Source organism: Meriones unguiculatus, chromosome 7 (assembly GCF_030254825.1).
Source record: "Meriones unguiculatus strain TT.TT164.6M chromosome 7, Bangor_MerUng_6.1, whole genome shotgun sequence".
In the NCBI taxonomy this organism is placed as follows: Eukaryota; Metazoa; Chordata; class Mammalia; order Rodentia; family Muridae; genus Meriones; species Meriones unguiculatus.
The window spans coordinates 14,935,888-14,951,084 of record NC_083355.1 but is presented as its reverse complement, the minus strand read 5'-3'; the positions used below and the strand labels follow the sequence as shown (position 1 = coordinate 14,951,084).

The 15,197-nt window shown below is 42.1% G+C and overlaps 1 protein-coding gene across 2 annotated transcripts in view; it reads right to left on the bottom strand.

Moving 5' to 3' along the window:
* Smurf2 (SMAD specific E3 ubiquitin protein ligase 2) overlaps positions 1-14,647 on the bottom strand; it is a 96,132-nt gene extending 81,485 nt beyond the window's left edge. For both annotated transcript variants that reach the window (XM_021634285.2, XM_021634286.2), the window contains exon 1: positions 14,089-14,647. In XM_021634285.2, coding sequence (XP_021489960.1) covers positions 14,089-14,140 — 52 coding nt within the window. In that variant the 5' untranslated portion in view covers positions 14,141-14,647. The remainder of the gene's footprint in view (positions 1-14,088) is intronic.
* Between the last annotated feature and the right edge of the window lie 550 nt (positions 14,648-15,197).

The following is a 15,197-nucleotide window of genomic DNA, read 5'->3' as shown; positions in this document are numbered from 1 at the left end:
CTCTCTAAGACAGCAGGGAGTTTAAATAACTTTTCTGAGAGTGACGGTTCCAAAATGCCCTTATTCAGCCGTCACCTTTGCCTGGGTAGCATGAGTTCTAACTAGAAACCATCTTCCTTCAGGACTCCAAAGGCACCTTCCTCACATCTTCTTGCTGATGGCACTGCTGCTGAAAATTCTAATTCTTCTCTTATGTGAAAGTGCATGGATTAAAAGGCCCTTCCTCCCCAACTTGGCAACTGATGGCTTTCTTTACACGGCATCTGGCAAGGTGACACAGTTATTTCATTGGGAGACTCCAAAATTCACAAGAGTGTTCTCTGGGCTGTTTAATTTCAACAGAAAAGCCTTGCTCATAAAGTATAAAACACATAATTAGCTGCTACTGTTCTGGAAACTGAACAGGCTAGAGATTTATCATTTAAGCTGCAGTCAAAGCCCTCATTTTCAGACAAACATTTCTCTTCTACATCCACAGCGCATGCATTCCTGACTCTGGAGGCAGTTGGGTTAACTTTTCTCACAAAATAAGACTTAAACTTTGTGCAGGGTGAGAAAACAATCACCTGCCTGACCCAGAGAACGTGTAGAACACTTCCAAGACTTCCTCTCGCCAACACCCTCAGAAGGCCGCTACCTCTGCCTCCTGTCTTTCTAGAGCCATGACAGGAACTGGATACACACTGCACTAACCTGCTATTTTCCTTTGTACCATTTACAATCATGGATTTCAGATTTCAAATTTTAACAACTACACATACTATAGTAAACACTTGACAAATAATGAAAAGTGGATTTAGGAAATACAGGAACTATCAGTTAGCATCATAATTTTTCTGTAAGTTTAAAACTATTCACAATTTAAGAACATTTTAATTAATTAATTAATTATGTGTGTCTTGCCCACATGTATGTACATGCAGTGCCCACAGAGGTCAGAAGAGGGGTGTAAGATTCCTGGACTCAAAATATAGATGGTTGTGAGCTGTCATATGGGTCCTAGGATTTGAACCCAGGTCCTCTAGAACAGTCACTGCTCTTAACCATTGAGCCCTCTCTCCAGCTCCTACAGTTCATTTTTAAGATAACTGTAGAAATAATTCAAACTTACTTTTTCCTTCTACTTTATGAAGTGGCTCTGAAGGAGTGTTTTAAAGAATAGCTGAAGAAAACACTGAACACTTGAGGGGAACACTAACATTCTTTGACTCTTACTACTTTTATTTTTACATCTATGGGTGTTTTTGCATGCATGCATTCATGTCTATGAACCACATGTGTGCCTGGTGCCCATGGATGCCCAGAACCATTATAGATGGTTGTGAGTCATTGTACAGGTGCAGGAATAAAGGCCAGGTCCTCTGCAAGAGCAGTCAGAGCTCATACCTCAGCACCTCTTCAGTCCCATTCTGTGATTCTTCTTTTTCCTCATCCACCTCCCCCTCTTCTTCTTTCTTTTTGGTTTTTTGAGATACGGTTTCTTTGTGTAGTCTCCGCTGTCCTGAACTGATTTTGTAGAGCAGGCTAGTCTCAAATTCACAGAGATCTACCTACCTCTGCTTCCTGAGTGCTTGGGATTAAAGGTGTGTGCAACTACCACTCAGCTCCATTCTTTGATCCTTAACCCTGAAGTGTAAGCTTCTTCAGCATAAAATTCAACAGAGAACTAAAGAGACTCACATTGTATAAGTTGTTCCACCCAGCCGTGTCTATCTTCCTTCTTTGCCAATCTGGTTCTTTCTCCCTTGTGTATCATTCAGTCCTTTACAAAATAACCTTGAAATTTTAGAGTCAATAAAAAATTATAATTCTTGAGACTGTTGACATTAGGTGATCCAGTAAAATACCTGGACACCTGAGAAGTAGAGCACAGACAACAAAAGCTGGAAAATGAGCTAGGCATGGTGACCCATGCCTTAACCTCAGCACTCCATACGCAGAGGCAGTCAGATCTGAGTTCAAGGCTAGTGTGATCTAAAAAGCAAGTTCCTGGGCTGAAGAGATGGCTCAGTGGTTAAGCGCCATCTGCCTTATGATGCCCTCTTCTGGCATGTAAGTGACCTACAGATAAAGCACATCTATAGGTATAATAAATATATAAAAAAATTTTAAAAGAGCAGTGCCAGTTTAACAATGGCTATACAGAGAAATCTGTCACAAAAAAAACGAAAAGAAAAAAAAAAGGTTGGAAAATGGTATCTGTTAGGTTACTATACAAAAACATACACAGGTGTAAAGAGATGACTCAGAGGTTAAGCACACTTACTGGAGAACATGCAAGTTGAATCCCAGCATGTACTTAGTGGCTTACACCTATCTGTACCTCCAACATCCTCTTCTAATTCCCATATACATGTGGTACACATACATATATGCTAGCAACTCACACACGTAAATATGTCATCACCTAAAAACCCAAAAAGTAGTAGCCCTGCTGACACTACGGCCACATACAATTGTTAAAATGCTGTAGACAGCAAGGCCTCTTCCAAGCTGGGTCAGAAGAGAAAATGGAACTGTCACCCTGTTCCCTGGAGCTCCTTGCTAATGCCTTCAAGCCCCCTTGTTAGCAACAGAACTGCCCTGAAGCTGCCTAGCAGTATGACCTGTCTGTGAAGAGAACCCATATGGAAGCTTGGACATGACCCGCAGAGAAAGAAATGTCTGGCCAGCCCTCAGCTATTCCAGGTCCAGCTGCCATCTGAATAAGCGTATGACAGACACTGAACCAAAAGTGCCCAGGGATCCTCTTCCCAAGTTCCTGATCCACAAAAGTCATGAGTAATAAAATTATTGGCAGGAGGCAAGTTCGAAAGTTTACTTTTTATAAAGAAATACTAAAAACAGTAAAAATACTTTTTTCAAGACTCTGTTTTTCTTCATATCATATAAATCACTCAGGGTTTTTGTTTTGTTTTTGTTTCCAAATAACTGGGAGAAGAATTTGTTTGGCTAGCAAAAGGGTGTTTTTTCCAGATAGAAATTAGTTGTTATACATTGTTAAGAGATTTGAAAAATCTGTCAGAGACAGGTTATGTGTTGCTCTTGCAGAGGACCTGAGTTCAAAACCCAGTACCCATGTCAGGCAGCTCACAACAACCTGTAGCTTTAGAGAGATGCTATGCCTCTGACCTTGGCATCTGCCTAACACACACATAGCCATACACAGACACACACAAGGAATAATTTAAAATGATTTTTTAATTAAAAAAAAACAACAACTATATATTGGCAAAGAAGATAAATTAGAACAACATATAATGACCCATTTGTGAAAATGCTATAATGAAACCTACTTTATACACTAACTTAAAAATTAACTTACAAAAAGAAAAAACAGTAAAGCAAATAAAAACTTATTTTAGAAGACATCGAGTCTACTTTAAATGACCTGTCCAAAAAGCAGATACTAGTAATAAAGCTAGGACTTCTTATAAAATCAGGACAATTTTCATTATTTCAAGCTGAACTAGCAGATCCACTGATCTGTGCTGCCCTCAGTAATGGTCGTCTCATTTTATCTTTTAATTATAAGCTTTATTAAAAAAAAAAAAAAAGTGCAGAGTCTTTCAATACAAACCCTATTGGAAAAAAGGAAGGAAGGAAGGAAGGAAGGAAGGAAGGAAGGAAGGAAGGAAGGAAGGAAGGAGAGAAATAATAGAAAAAGCAACATACATTCTGGTATATCAGCACAGTTGGCCTCTAGCCTCTACAGACTGTTTTTTTCTCACCATGGTTCTCCTAAGGAGGGAAGGGAATGAATACTCTCATCCTGCCACTGAACAGGTAGCGAATCCACAGCCTGGTGTTCTAACCCTCTGAACATGGTTATCTCTTATAGCCTTACTGTAATCCCTAGACCTTTCCTAATCAAAACAAGCCTGCCATTTATTACAGGGGCATCAATTACCAAGCAAAGCAAAAGTTATTAAATTTACTCTCTTTGGAACTAATATATCATTACATTACCCCTAATAATGACTGACTTTTTAAAATGCTTTTTCTTTGTATGTGCAATAGCGTGTATATAAAATGTGTGTGTGTGTGTGATATGTGTGAACAGTGGCAGATGCATGTCTCAGTGTGTGTACGGCGATCAGAAGGCAACCTTCAGGAGTTAGTCTTCCCTTTCTACCTCATTTTTGAAGTAAGAGCTCTTGGTTTGTTGTTCTGGTTGGGTTTTTTTGTTTTTGTTTTTGTTTTTTCAGACAGGGTTTCTCTGTGCAGTCCTGGCTGTCCTGGAACTCACTCTGTAGACCAGGCTGACCTCAAACTCAAGAGATTTGCCTGCCTTTGACTCCTGAGTGCCGGCACTAAATAAAGGCAGGCACTACCACCACCCAGCATTGCTGTTTATAATTGGTTGGTTTGTTTTGTTTGTTGCTTTGTCTGTGAGACTAGCTAGTCCACAAGTTTCCAAAAGATTCTCCTGTCTCCGCCTATTTCCTATAGGTATACTGGGAATACAGATGCATCAACTTTTTACAGGGTCCAAAGGACATCAAGTCTGTGCTGCTTGTGCTTTTACCCAGCCCCTTTCCCGTTCCCTGTCCCTGTCTTTTAAGTCTCACCGTGCTGCCTAGGCTGCTTTTGAATGTAAAATCCTACAGCCTCAACCTCCCAAGTAGCTGGGATTACAAGTGTATGCCAATGTACTGGCTCAGATTTTTCTTAAGATTTATTTCGATGTGTATAAGCATGTATGCATGCATGTCTGGTACTCTTGAGATCAGAACAGGGTGTTAGATTCCCTGGAACTGGAGTTAAAGATGGTTCTGCCATGTGGGTGCTGGGAACTGAACCCAGGCAGCAGGTGCTCTTCACCCTAAGGCTCAGACTTTTTAAATATGTTTGTCACATACCCTTTTTAAACATTTTCACTCATTCAGCTAAAAACAAAACTCCGAAATATATATTATTATATTATTCCTATTTCTGGCAGATTGTGTATATAAATTTTAAGTGATACTCTAGAAATTTGTGTTCAGTGAACACTCAGCTAGATCTTAATTTTGCTATAGAGCAAAATTTTCAGAGTGGTAGCAGAACTTTAACAACTGGACCGATGACAGCTCAGAAGATAAAACCACTTGTCATCAAGCCTAAGAACCTGAGTTCAATCCCTAGGACCCACCATGTAAGCAAGCATGCACGCACACAGGCAGTAAAAAAAGATGTTAGGAGTCCTAGCAATCAGGAGCTGGAGAGATGGCCCAGGGTTAAGAGCAGTGGCTGTTCTTCTGAAGGTCCTGACTTCAATTCCCAGCAACCACATGGTGGCTCACAACCTATGAAGAGATCTGGTGCCCTTTTCTGGAAGGCAGGCAGAACACTGTATACATAATGAATAAATCTTTTTTTTTTAAAAAGTCCTATTAATCTATCAATCAAGTCAAAACTTAGCAAAAGAACTCTTCAGTCCTATACCTTCATAGCTCAATGTCAAAATTACTGAGATGTTAATAGCGACATTATAGAAAGAAATCTTTGTTTCAAATGAAGCCCTAAAGAACATTTCCACCTTTTTCAATTCCACTCATCTTTAATTCAAAAACATATATAACTGATGTACCTACCATGTATCAAGTATTGTTAGATATAGTGTTCTGAATGTATCGAATGCCTCATGACTTCTTCAGAAATTTAAAATACTTTTTCATCCTTCCTTCACAAAAACGATCAATTTAACCAATCCATGTTTTTGCTTTTTCTTTACAAAGTTTCTAGGAAAGTCAACAGAAAGCCAGGTGTGGAGGTGTACTCCTTTAATCTCAGAGATAGAAGCAGATATCTCTGTGAGTCCATGGTTAGCCTGGCCTAAAAAGAGAGCTTCAGGTCAGCCAGGGATAAAGAGAAAGCCTATCTCAAAAACAAAACAAAACAAAAAGTTATTAGAATCTGATCCTATACTTAATGTTAGCAGCATTTTAATTTATACTCACAAACTAAGTTACATGTAGTTTTACTGGAAGCTGGAGTTGCCTTTCCCAGTGTATAACCCTTCAATCCCATTTATTTTAAGTAGTTTCCAGGCCTTCAGCTTGACAGCTTCCTACCTGTGCAGAAAGAGCTCCATCTACTGGTAGGAGAAAATCTACTAACATTCTGCTAAATGAACACAGCAAGAAAATACAAAATGACTAAGAACATATTGCTACACACATACACCAATGCATCCCTGACCTTCATCAGAGAAGCAGCCTCTTGCTGTGGATTAACAGCCCCCACAACTGAGTAATGTGAAGAGAGTAAAAGACTCTAGAGCACTCATTCCTAAATGAGATGTCTACCAAACACCTCACCTCAAGGCTCAGGGATGACCTATGTAAGAGTGTAAGATCCAAAGGTGGTAGACAAGTCCAGAGAAAGAGCTGGTGCATGCATGAATTCACAGGGACTGTGGCAGCATACAGAAGACCTGCACAAATTCACAGACAAAAATTGAAGCTCGGAAACATGAAAGAGGACACAAAGTCCCATCCCTAACCAAGAAGCTATTTGCAACTGATACCCACTGGAAGGGAGGAAGTCCGTCTTCCAGGTATATCAACCAGGGCAGGCCTATGTTCAGGAGTAACTGACCAACACAAAAGACTCCATGGTGTGTGCGTGCACACACGAGTGAGTGTGTGTTTTAGTGTTTGTATGTTTTGTCCTTTGAGGCTTTTTGCTTTGTTTTTGAGCGAGAAAAAAAACATAAGGTTGGGTGTGGGTAGGGAAGTGGAAAGATCTGGGAAGAGTTGGGGAGGGGAAAATATATTGTATGGAAAAGTTTTTAAACCAATAAAGACACAAACAAAATCTTTTAAAAAATTCTTAAAAGGATCACCACAATTGAACATGACAATACTTTTGTTTTTGTTTGGTTTTTTGTTTTGTTCCGTTTTTTTTTTTTTGGAAACACAGTCTTTTCCTATAACCCAGGCTGGCTAGAACTATGTAGGCTGGCCTCAAACTCATGATCCTCCCGCCTCAACATCACAAATCTGGGATACAGGTGTGTATCACCATACTAACCTCCAATGCTCTTTTTATGAAATACCACAAGAAAACAATTTTCAATTCAAAATTATAGGCTTGGGATGTAGCCTCACTTGGTGGGGTGCTTCCTTAGCATTCATGATACCCAAGGTTCAATCCCTAGCACTACAGAAAAATTGGGCATGATGGCACATACCTAAAATCCTAGCTTCAGGAAGGCAGGAAGAACAGAGGTTCATCATTCTCAACTATGTAGAGAGTTCAAGGCCAACCTGGATAATATGAATCTCAAAACCAACCCAAAACAAGAAGACAAAAAACATAGTTACCTATACCAAGATGCTTACAGCAATTATTTATAGTAATAAAATTTGGGGTTGAAATGTTCAAATAGCAAAAAGAAGCCCGGCAATGGTTGCTATCAAATTCTCTTACCTGATTCTCCTAAAATCCATCTTTACAGCTTCAAATACTGTCCAACTTCCATATTACTGCTAGGCTACTTTTAATAGCAAATGTAATAAAGCTTCAGCCATTTCAGTGGCTCCTATCACCTTAAAACCAAAACAAAACTTTTTGGCAAATACAGCAAGATCATAAATAGAATGGTCCTGTCTCCTGCCAACTCATACCCAATCCAACGGTGGTAACAAATACCTGTGAGACTGTATAGGTCCCCAGCATCACTTATAGGTCTCTAACACTCATTCAGTAAAGTGTCCAAAAGCTCCCAATTTTTGCTGACACGGGGATCTTGTCTTCATGAAGTTTACAGAATAGAAATAAATGCCACCCATGTGCTAGATCCGACACTAGACTAGAAAAAGGGTCTCTGAAAGTCACAAAGAAAAGATCAATTTGGGTCAGGGAAAGTTTGAACGATAATAGTAATCTCTGACTAAGCCTTAAAAAAAAAATGCTAGGATTACAAAGTGAAAGCATTAACTCCAAATGATTTATTTTCCACACAACTCTCTTAATAAGTTTTTAACACACTCTCTAGTCAGGTAACTTGAGTTCTGAAATGTACTTTACTTCCTACTTCAAGCAGCTGTTACACAAACAAAAAGTGACAACAGACAAAAACTTGACAGTGTCTAATTTTGTGTGTGTGTATGTGTGTGTGCGTGCGCACCCATGTATACAGTGTGCCAGATCACAAGTGTGAAATCAGAGGACAATTTTCAAAAGGCAGTTCCCTACTTCTACCATGTGAGTCGCAGTGATTGAACTCAGGTCATCAGGCTCGGTGGCAACCTTTACCTGCCGCGCCATCTCATTAGCTCAAATGTCCAGAGCTTAATACATGTCAATTATACAAATAATGTAATAATGCTGATTACAGCAAGGATTAGTGTCACACACCTGTAATCCAGCACAGAGGAAGTAAAAGCAAGAGATCACTGCAAGTTCAAGGCCAGTCTAGTCTACAGAGTTAAAAGTCTATTGCTTCACAAAACAAAACAAAATAAAAAATGGTGATTGTGGGGCCAGGGAGATGGCTCAGCTGTTAAGAGCACTTGCTGAGCTTGCAAAGGAGCCAGAATTGGTTCCAAGCACCAACATGGTGGCTCACAATCACCTATAACTCCTGTTCCAGGAAATCAGATGCTTTCTTCTGACTTCAGAGAGAACTATGCATACACATACATGCAGGTAAAACACCAACACACAAAATATATTTTTTAAAACATTGATTTCAAAACTTTTGAAATAAATAAATAAATAATGTCTCAATGTGTAGCCTGAAACTCTCTATTCAGACCAGGCACACCTCAAACTCAGAGAGCAGCCTGTGTGTGTCTCCCGAGTGCTGTGATTAAAGTTATTGCACCACTACACCCATCGATTCTAGTATTCTTAAATATGAAAATACCAGCGAACAAAAATGAGGGCCAATGGAAAAAACACAGGAACAAAGTTAAACAATTTATCATCATTTATCCAAGGCCAAACAATTCTCTCTACAGTAAATGGAATTTTTACCCTACACATTACAATAATACAATAAATTACATTTAAAAATTATAATGAACCATAAATAGGACTTTTACACTCTGTTAAATATGATCTATTTTAAAAGAATAAGATATATTAGGGCCAAGACATAGCTCAGTAGTACAGTGATTGCATGGCATACACAAGACTGTAGGTTAAATTTATACAAAGTTAGTTAATTAATTAAAATCTTATGTGCCTTAAATTTGACCCTTCACTTTACCTTGAAAACTGAATTATGTCAAGAATGGTGACACACCTATAATCACAGGGCTTGGGAAGTGGAGGCAGAGGAATCAGAATCCCAAGGTCATCTTCAGCTACAAGTTTGAAACCACATTATCTGTAATGTAGTAAACTACATTACCTGTCTAAAAAAATATATATGAAAGGAAAAACCTGGGTTACATGCTAAATAAGATGTCAGCATTGTCTTTGTAAGGATTGCTACTGCTAGGATGAAACACCATTACCAAAAGCAAGCTGGGGAAGAAAGAATTTATTTAGCTTACACTTCCACACCATAGTATATCATCAAAAGAAGTCCAGACAGAAATTCACAGGGCAGAAACCTGGAGACAAGAGCTGATGCAGAGGCCATGGAGGGTTGTGCTTACTGGCTGCTCCTCATGACTTGCTCAGCCTGCTTCCTTATAGAACCCAGGACCACCAGGCCAGGGATGGCACCATCCACAATGAGCTGGGTCCTCCCATGTCTATCACTAAGGAAATACCCTACAGGCTTCCCTACAGCCAGGTCTTATGGAGGCATTTTCTCAACTGAGATTCTCTCCTCTGATAACTCTACCTTGTGTCAAGTTAACAAAAAGCTAGCCAGCACACGTTATTGATCCATCAACATGAAAAAGGCAGAAACCATGATTAAAACACACATACCTCAAGAAAACCAAACTACTGCCTCTCTAAAAAAAAAAAAAAGTCAGCATGCAAGAAGAGAGCACTTAAAAGGGAGCTATATGCCATTTTGGTTTCCTCCTCAGAAACCAATAAAATAAATTTGTTACACTCAAATAGCAAGAGCCCTCAAGAAGCAATTATGGTGCACAGGCATATTCATGCTTGGAAACCTAAAAGATGCAATGAAGTTTATATTTTTAAAGTCTTGAATTAAATAAAACATGCAGTGAAATAATATTAAGATACAAGTATATTTAAAGTGAGATTTTTTTAAATTAATTTTCCTTATATATAGGTCAACTTCTCGACTGCCAAATTTTTTTTAAATTAATGAGAAACAGCATGCAAAAACACTACATTTACAAAAAGGTCTAAAATAAAGGTTCTGGATAACTAACCTGTTATTACGCCATACCTAAGAATTTAAAATATCAGAAACTACACACTAAACTGCTTTTTCTGGCCTCTGATTTTCAAAAACAATAAGGGTATAAAAATTTACCTCATTTTTAAAATTTAATTTATTATTTATTACAATTTATTCACTTTGTATTCCAGTTGTGGCCCCCTCATCTCATCTCCTCCAATAAACACCTTTCTTCACTCCCTCTTCTCCCCATATGCCCCTCTCCTAGTCCACTGATAGGAGAGGTCCTCCTCCCCTTCTATCTGACCCTATCAGGTCTCATCAGGACTGGCTGCACTGTCTTCCTCTGTGGCCTGGCAAGGCTGCACCCCACCAGGGGGAGGTGATCAGAGAGCCAGCCACTGAGTTCATGCCAGAGACATCCCCTGTTCCCCTTACTAGGAACCCACTTGGAGAATGAGTCTATGGGCTACATCTGAGCAGGGGTTTCATTGTTTTACTATAAGCAAATATGTACAATATTTTCAACCCACATCATTTCTTACTGTTGTAGGAAGGCCTGTATTAGATATGGGTCAAACTACAAATTATACAATATATCATCAATCCATTCTCCACTCTAGATAGACAAACTAAAACTGGTAATGTTCCCAGCTAGCCCATTTTAATTACCAAATGTTACCGTGTCATAAATACTAAAAGTAACCTGACAGACATACCATATATTCATCAATGGCCTAAGGAATCTCAAATCTGATATTAAATTAGTCCCCCATCTTAGCATCAACAATATCAGTTTACTAATGGGTGGATTTTAGGAATAGTCTGTGGAAAATATCCATTGTGGGCAGAGATCTCATGGGGAGTGCTGTCGGCTAAGACAGAGACAGGCTGTGACTGGCTATGAAAGAATTGTTAACACCTTTCAGCAATGGGCAATTTTCCATTAAGGATATAATTAACTACAGCTCATAAAGTACCTTGGAATCAAAGGTATTCCATAAATGTAAATTTCTAAATGGCTTTAACTTAGAGCAAAGAACAGTGAACTTAAAACATCTTACAGCCCAAGTGTATTATAAACCAAATAAAAGTTCACTGTGGAATCTTTTTTTTTTAAGTGAGCTTTTTCCTCTATTAGGGAACTCAGATCTAAATGAACTGTTAAACACTTAATCTAAAGGTATGCCAAACATTTCTTAAGGTCTTAACAAAGAATCAACTTTTTTTTTTTTTTTTTTTTTTTTTTTTTAAACAAAAAGAGGCCTAGGTTAAATATTTTATTTGGCTTCTCAAGATGGACTGAGAAGTTGGGCACCAGCTCCAGACCAAGTCCTGGACGCACATCAAACACAGCCCTGTCATTTATCCAGTCAGTCAAAACAATCTTTTCCATCTAACCCTTTTATGTTTGTGTCCTAAAAAGCTGCTAATTGAATCCAGCTCTTGAGATCTATTTGTTAAAATCTATACTATTTAATTTGCAAATGATGAACAAAAATGAAAAAAGTTAAAGTTCCTTGCAAAACAAGAGATTCCCCATATGTAATAAAAGAGGGAATGATGTTTTTAATATTGTCAGATTTTGAGAAAACTATTCACAGGCAAATTCCCAGTGGTTTTAAGAAATTGAGAGTAGCTCAAACTGTTTTTTAAATTAAGAGGAGAGGAAAGAGTATTTAAAATTCTTCAGAAAAAGTAAAATATACAAAATTACTCTATAAATTCAGTCTAAAGTAACCTCTTGCTCAGAAATTGTGATCTTTTTCCTCTCAAACTTCACTCATGGGAAGTTTCCATAGTGCAGTGGTTATTCCATTCACCTAACAAACTTCACTAATGAATATTTGTAAACTATCATTTGCAGCAAAGAAATGACAGATAAATATAAGATCTTCTCAATCACACTAACCCTCAAAACACTGAGGTGGCTGAAGAGGGGGAAGGTGCTTCCTCTGAAGCATGATGACCTGATCAGAAAGACTCACAAGGTGGAAGGAGATCTCACATGTTGTCCTGTGACCGCCACACATGCCATGAGACCACACACATATACACACACATAAATGTAATACATAAATATATTGAGTACATAAATGTAATGAAAACCTCAAAACTCATTTTATCAAAAAAAAATCAAAATCTCTTCTTTCTCGCCCATGTATATATATATCCTAGAATAAAATAAATAACAGCCTATTTATGGTGGGTTTTGCACACCTACATTCAATTTCTTTCTATAATTACTGACACTGGCCTGCCTAAAAAGAAATCAATAGATAAACTAGAGCAACAAAGATCCTTTATAATTGTGTTCCACTGACTCCCCCCAAATGAAGACAATAATGATGACAAGCAAAGCATCCCCCAATCTAGCTTTCCCACTAAGAAAGTTAATCATGTCTTGTAATTTTCCTTAGGGAAAGAAACATTTTCAGATCAGTAAGACGTATGTATTTTTAATTACTGGAGATAGGGCTGGTATGTGTGCATGAGTGCCTGTGGGAGGCCAGCTGCATCAGATCCTCTGGAGCTGGAGTTACAGGTGGTAGTGAGCCAGGGACTGGGGTGGGGATGCTGGGAACAGGACTCAGGTCCTCTCTGAGAACAGTATACACTCTTAACCACTGAGCCATCTCTACGGCCTCAAAAATAAAATATTTTTAAGCTGTAGCTAACATACATTCAAACTAAATTCTCAAATACCAAATTCACTTCAAGTTTTCTAGAAAGTACTGGACTGGCATTTAACACACAAGCACTCAACTACAAAATTTATCCACATAAATTTCAAAGTTTACTGTGGGCAAACATAATTGCAGTTTATTTTTCACTGGCACAAATACATATGAACCCTCCACAGAATGCCATCTTTTTCACCACATATGTGAATAGAAATGTGGACAATTTACTTACTGAGAATGATGTGACTAGACAGCATAAACCAAATACAATTTTTCCTTAAAACGAGGGTGATGTGCCCACGGAAGAATATCACAAGGGACGGCGTAAGCAAATTATACCTGTAATATGTTAACAACTCGACGCACCTGGGAAGATAAACAGTTTCGTGCTCTCTTTAACAAGTCCCTCCGAGCATTCTTTTCCATTTAGAAAAGGGCGAGAAGTGTGGAGAGAACCAGAAAAAGTTCGCTTCAAAGTTTGTACGAGCCCAGACTCGGAAACACATCCAAGGCAAGTGTTTCTAAACCAGGTCTGGAGCTAAGACGTGAGCCGCCAGTTCTGCGGCCTACAAGGAACAACCCCAAACACGCTACCCTACAATCAAACAACTTCCAAAACACAGAGCGTACAATGAGCCGGGAGTCGGGGAATCAGGCAGACACACCGGAAAAGCCAACCACAGTCTCCGTCCCTCCCAGAGTCCTTGCGTTTTAAGGTGTGTGGCAGTGGCCACAGAGGCTGGCAGCCGGAGAGTCAAGGTTTCACGCCCGGGCCCAGAGGTGGGTGTCCAAGTTAACGACCCGGGAACACACACACTCCCGTTAAGCGCTCGCTCCGGATTTAAGGAGTGTTTACTGCGCGCAGTCAGCACCCGGATTCGGTAAATCCCCTTCACGACCCCACCTGGGCACTAGCCCAGGGGCTGCTCGCTCCTGTGACCCCACGACACAAGGCTTCGGGACCTCCAATCCGCCCTCCACAGGGGACTCTCGGGCCATCGGCGTTGCGGAGGATTTCTCCAATGACTCCCTGAGCTAGGCCTCCCCACGCCCGGATTCCCCTCCACCGCACCGCTGCCCGCGACCCCGGCCCTCCGCCCGGCCCCCGGCGCCGCCGCCGCCGCCGCCCGCCCGGCTCACCTGTCAGGCGCAGCTTGACGGGCCCGTTCCTCCGGCCTCCGGGGTTAGACATGTCCCCGGCGGTGGGGGAGGCGGCGGCGGCGGCGGCGCTCGCGGCCGGCGGGCGGGCGGGCTGGGCTGGGCTGGGACGACGGCGAGGCGCGGAGGAGTCACCACAGCGGCCGGGGCCGGGGCCCGAACAGCCCGCGCCGCGTCCGCCAGGGCCGAAGGGTCCCGGATGTGCCGAGCGCCGTCGCCATGAGCCGCGGAGGGAGCGGGACGCGGAGCTCCCCCCTCCTCCTACTTCTGCTTCCTCGGCCCGGCCGGGCCCGCACAACAAAGCCGCAGCCGCGGCCGGCCGCGCCGCCTCCGCCCCGCGCCCCCGCCGCCTCCTCTCCTCGCGGCCCGCCTCGCTCTCTCCTTCTCGGGGCCGCGAGGCCCGGGAGCCGACGGCGCGAAGTCTGCTGAGGCGGGCGGGTGCTCGGCCGCTTCCTCCTCCGCCCGCCCTCTTGTCTGAGGGAACCGCGTCCTGGGGCCGCCGCCACCGCCGCCGCCGCCGCCACTCGTCGGCTCCTGGGGGCGGGGAGGAGACGGGGGCGGGGCCGGCCGCGGGGCGGGGCCGTGGTGGGCGGGGCCGCTGCGGGGGCGGGGCTGGGGCGAGGTCTCCGGCTCTCCCGGCGCCCGAGGAAGGCCGGACTCGGCGCGAGCCGCTGGGAGCGCTTGCGCGGACCCAGCTCCGAGCTGCGTCGCCCGGCCGCCCCGGCTCTGGGCCACCGGAGGGGCCTGCGGAGCAGCTCGCTAACAGAGAGCTTGTGTCACCCACAGGGCAGACTGCCCGTGTCAGACGCCACTGCGCGCCGTGAGAGGCCGGCGAGAGCAAAGTTGGGCCCGAGTTAAGAGAATTAATTCGACGGGACCGAACGTTCCAGCAAATTCCCAGGAGGGCATAGCTCTTAGCGTTGTGGTTGCCGCCTCCACAGGCTCACCTGGCGGACCAGATCCGGTTACCTACCTGCTCTGGCTCCTCTTTTTCCGGCAGAAGGACAAGGCTAGGGCGATGCTACAAATACTGCCAAGGACTGTGAGCAGGATAGATGGGCGTTGTGTCACGCAGTACTGTATTTTGCCAT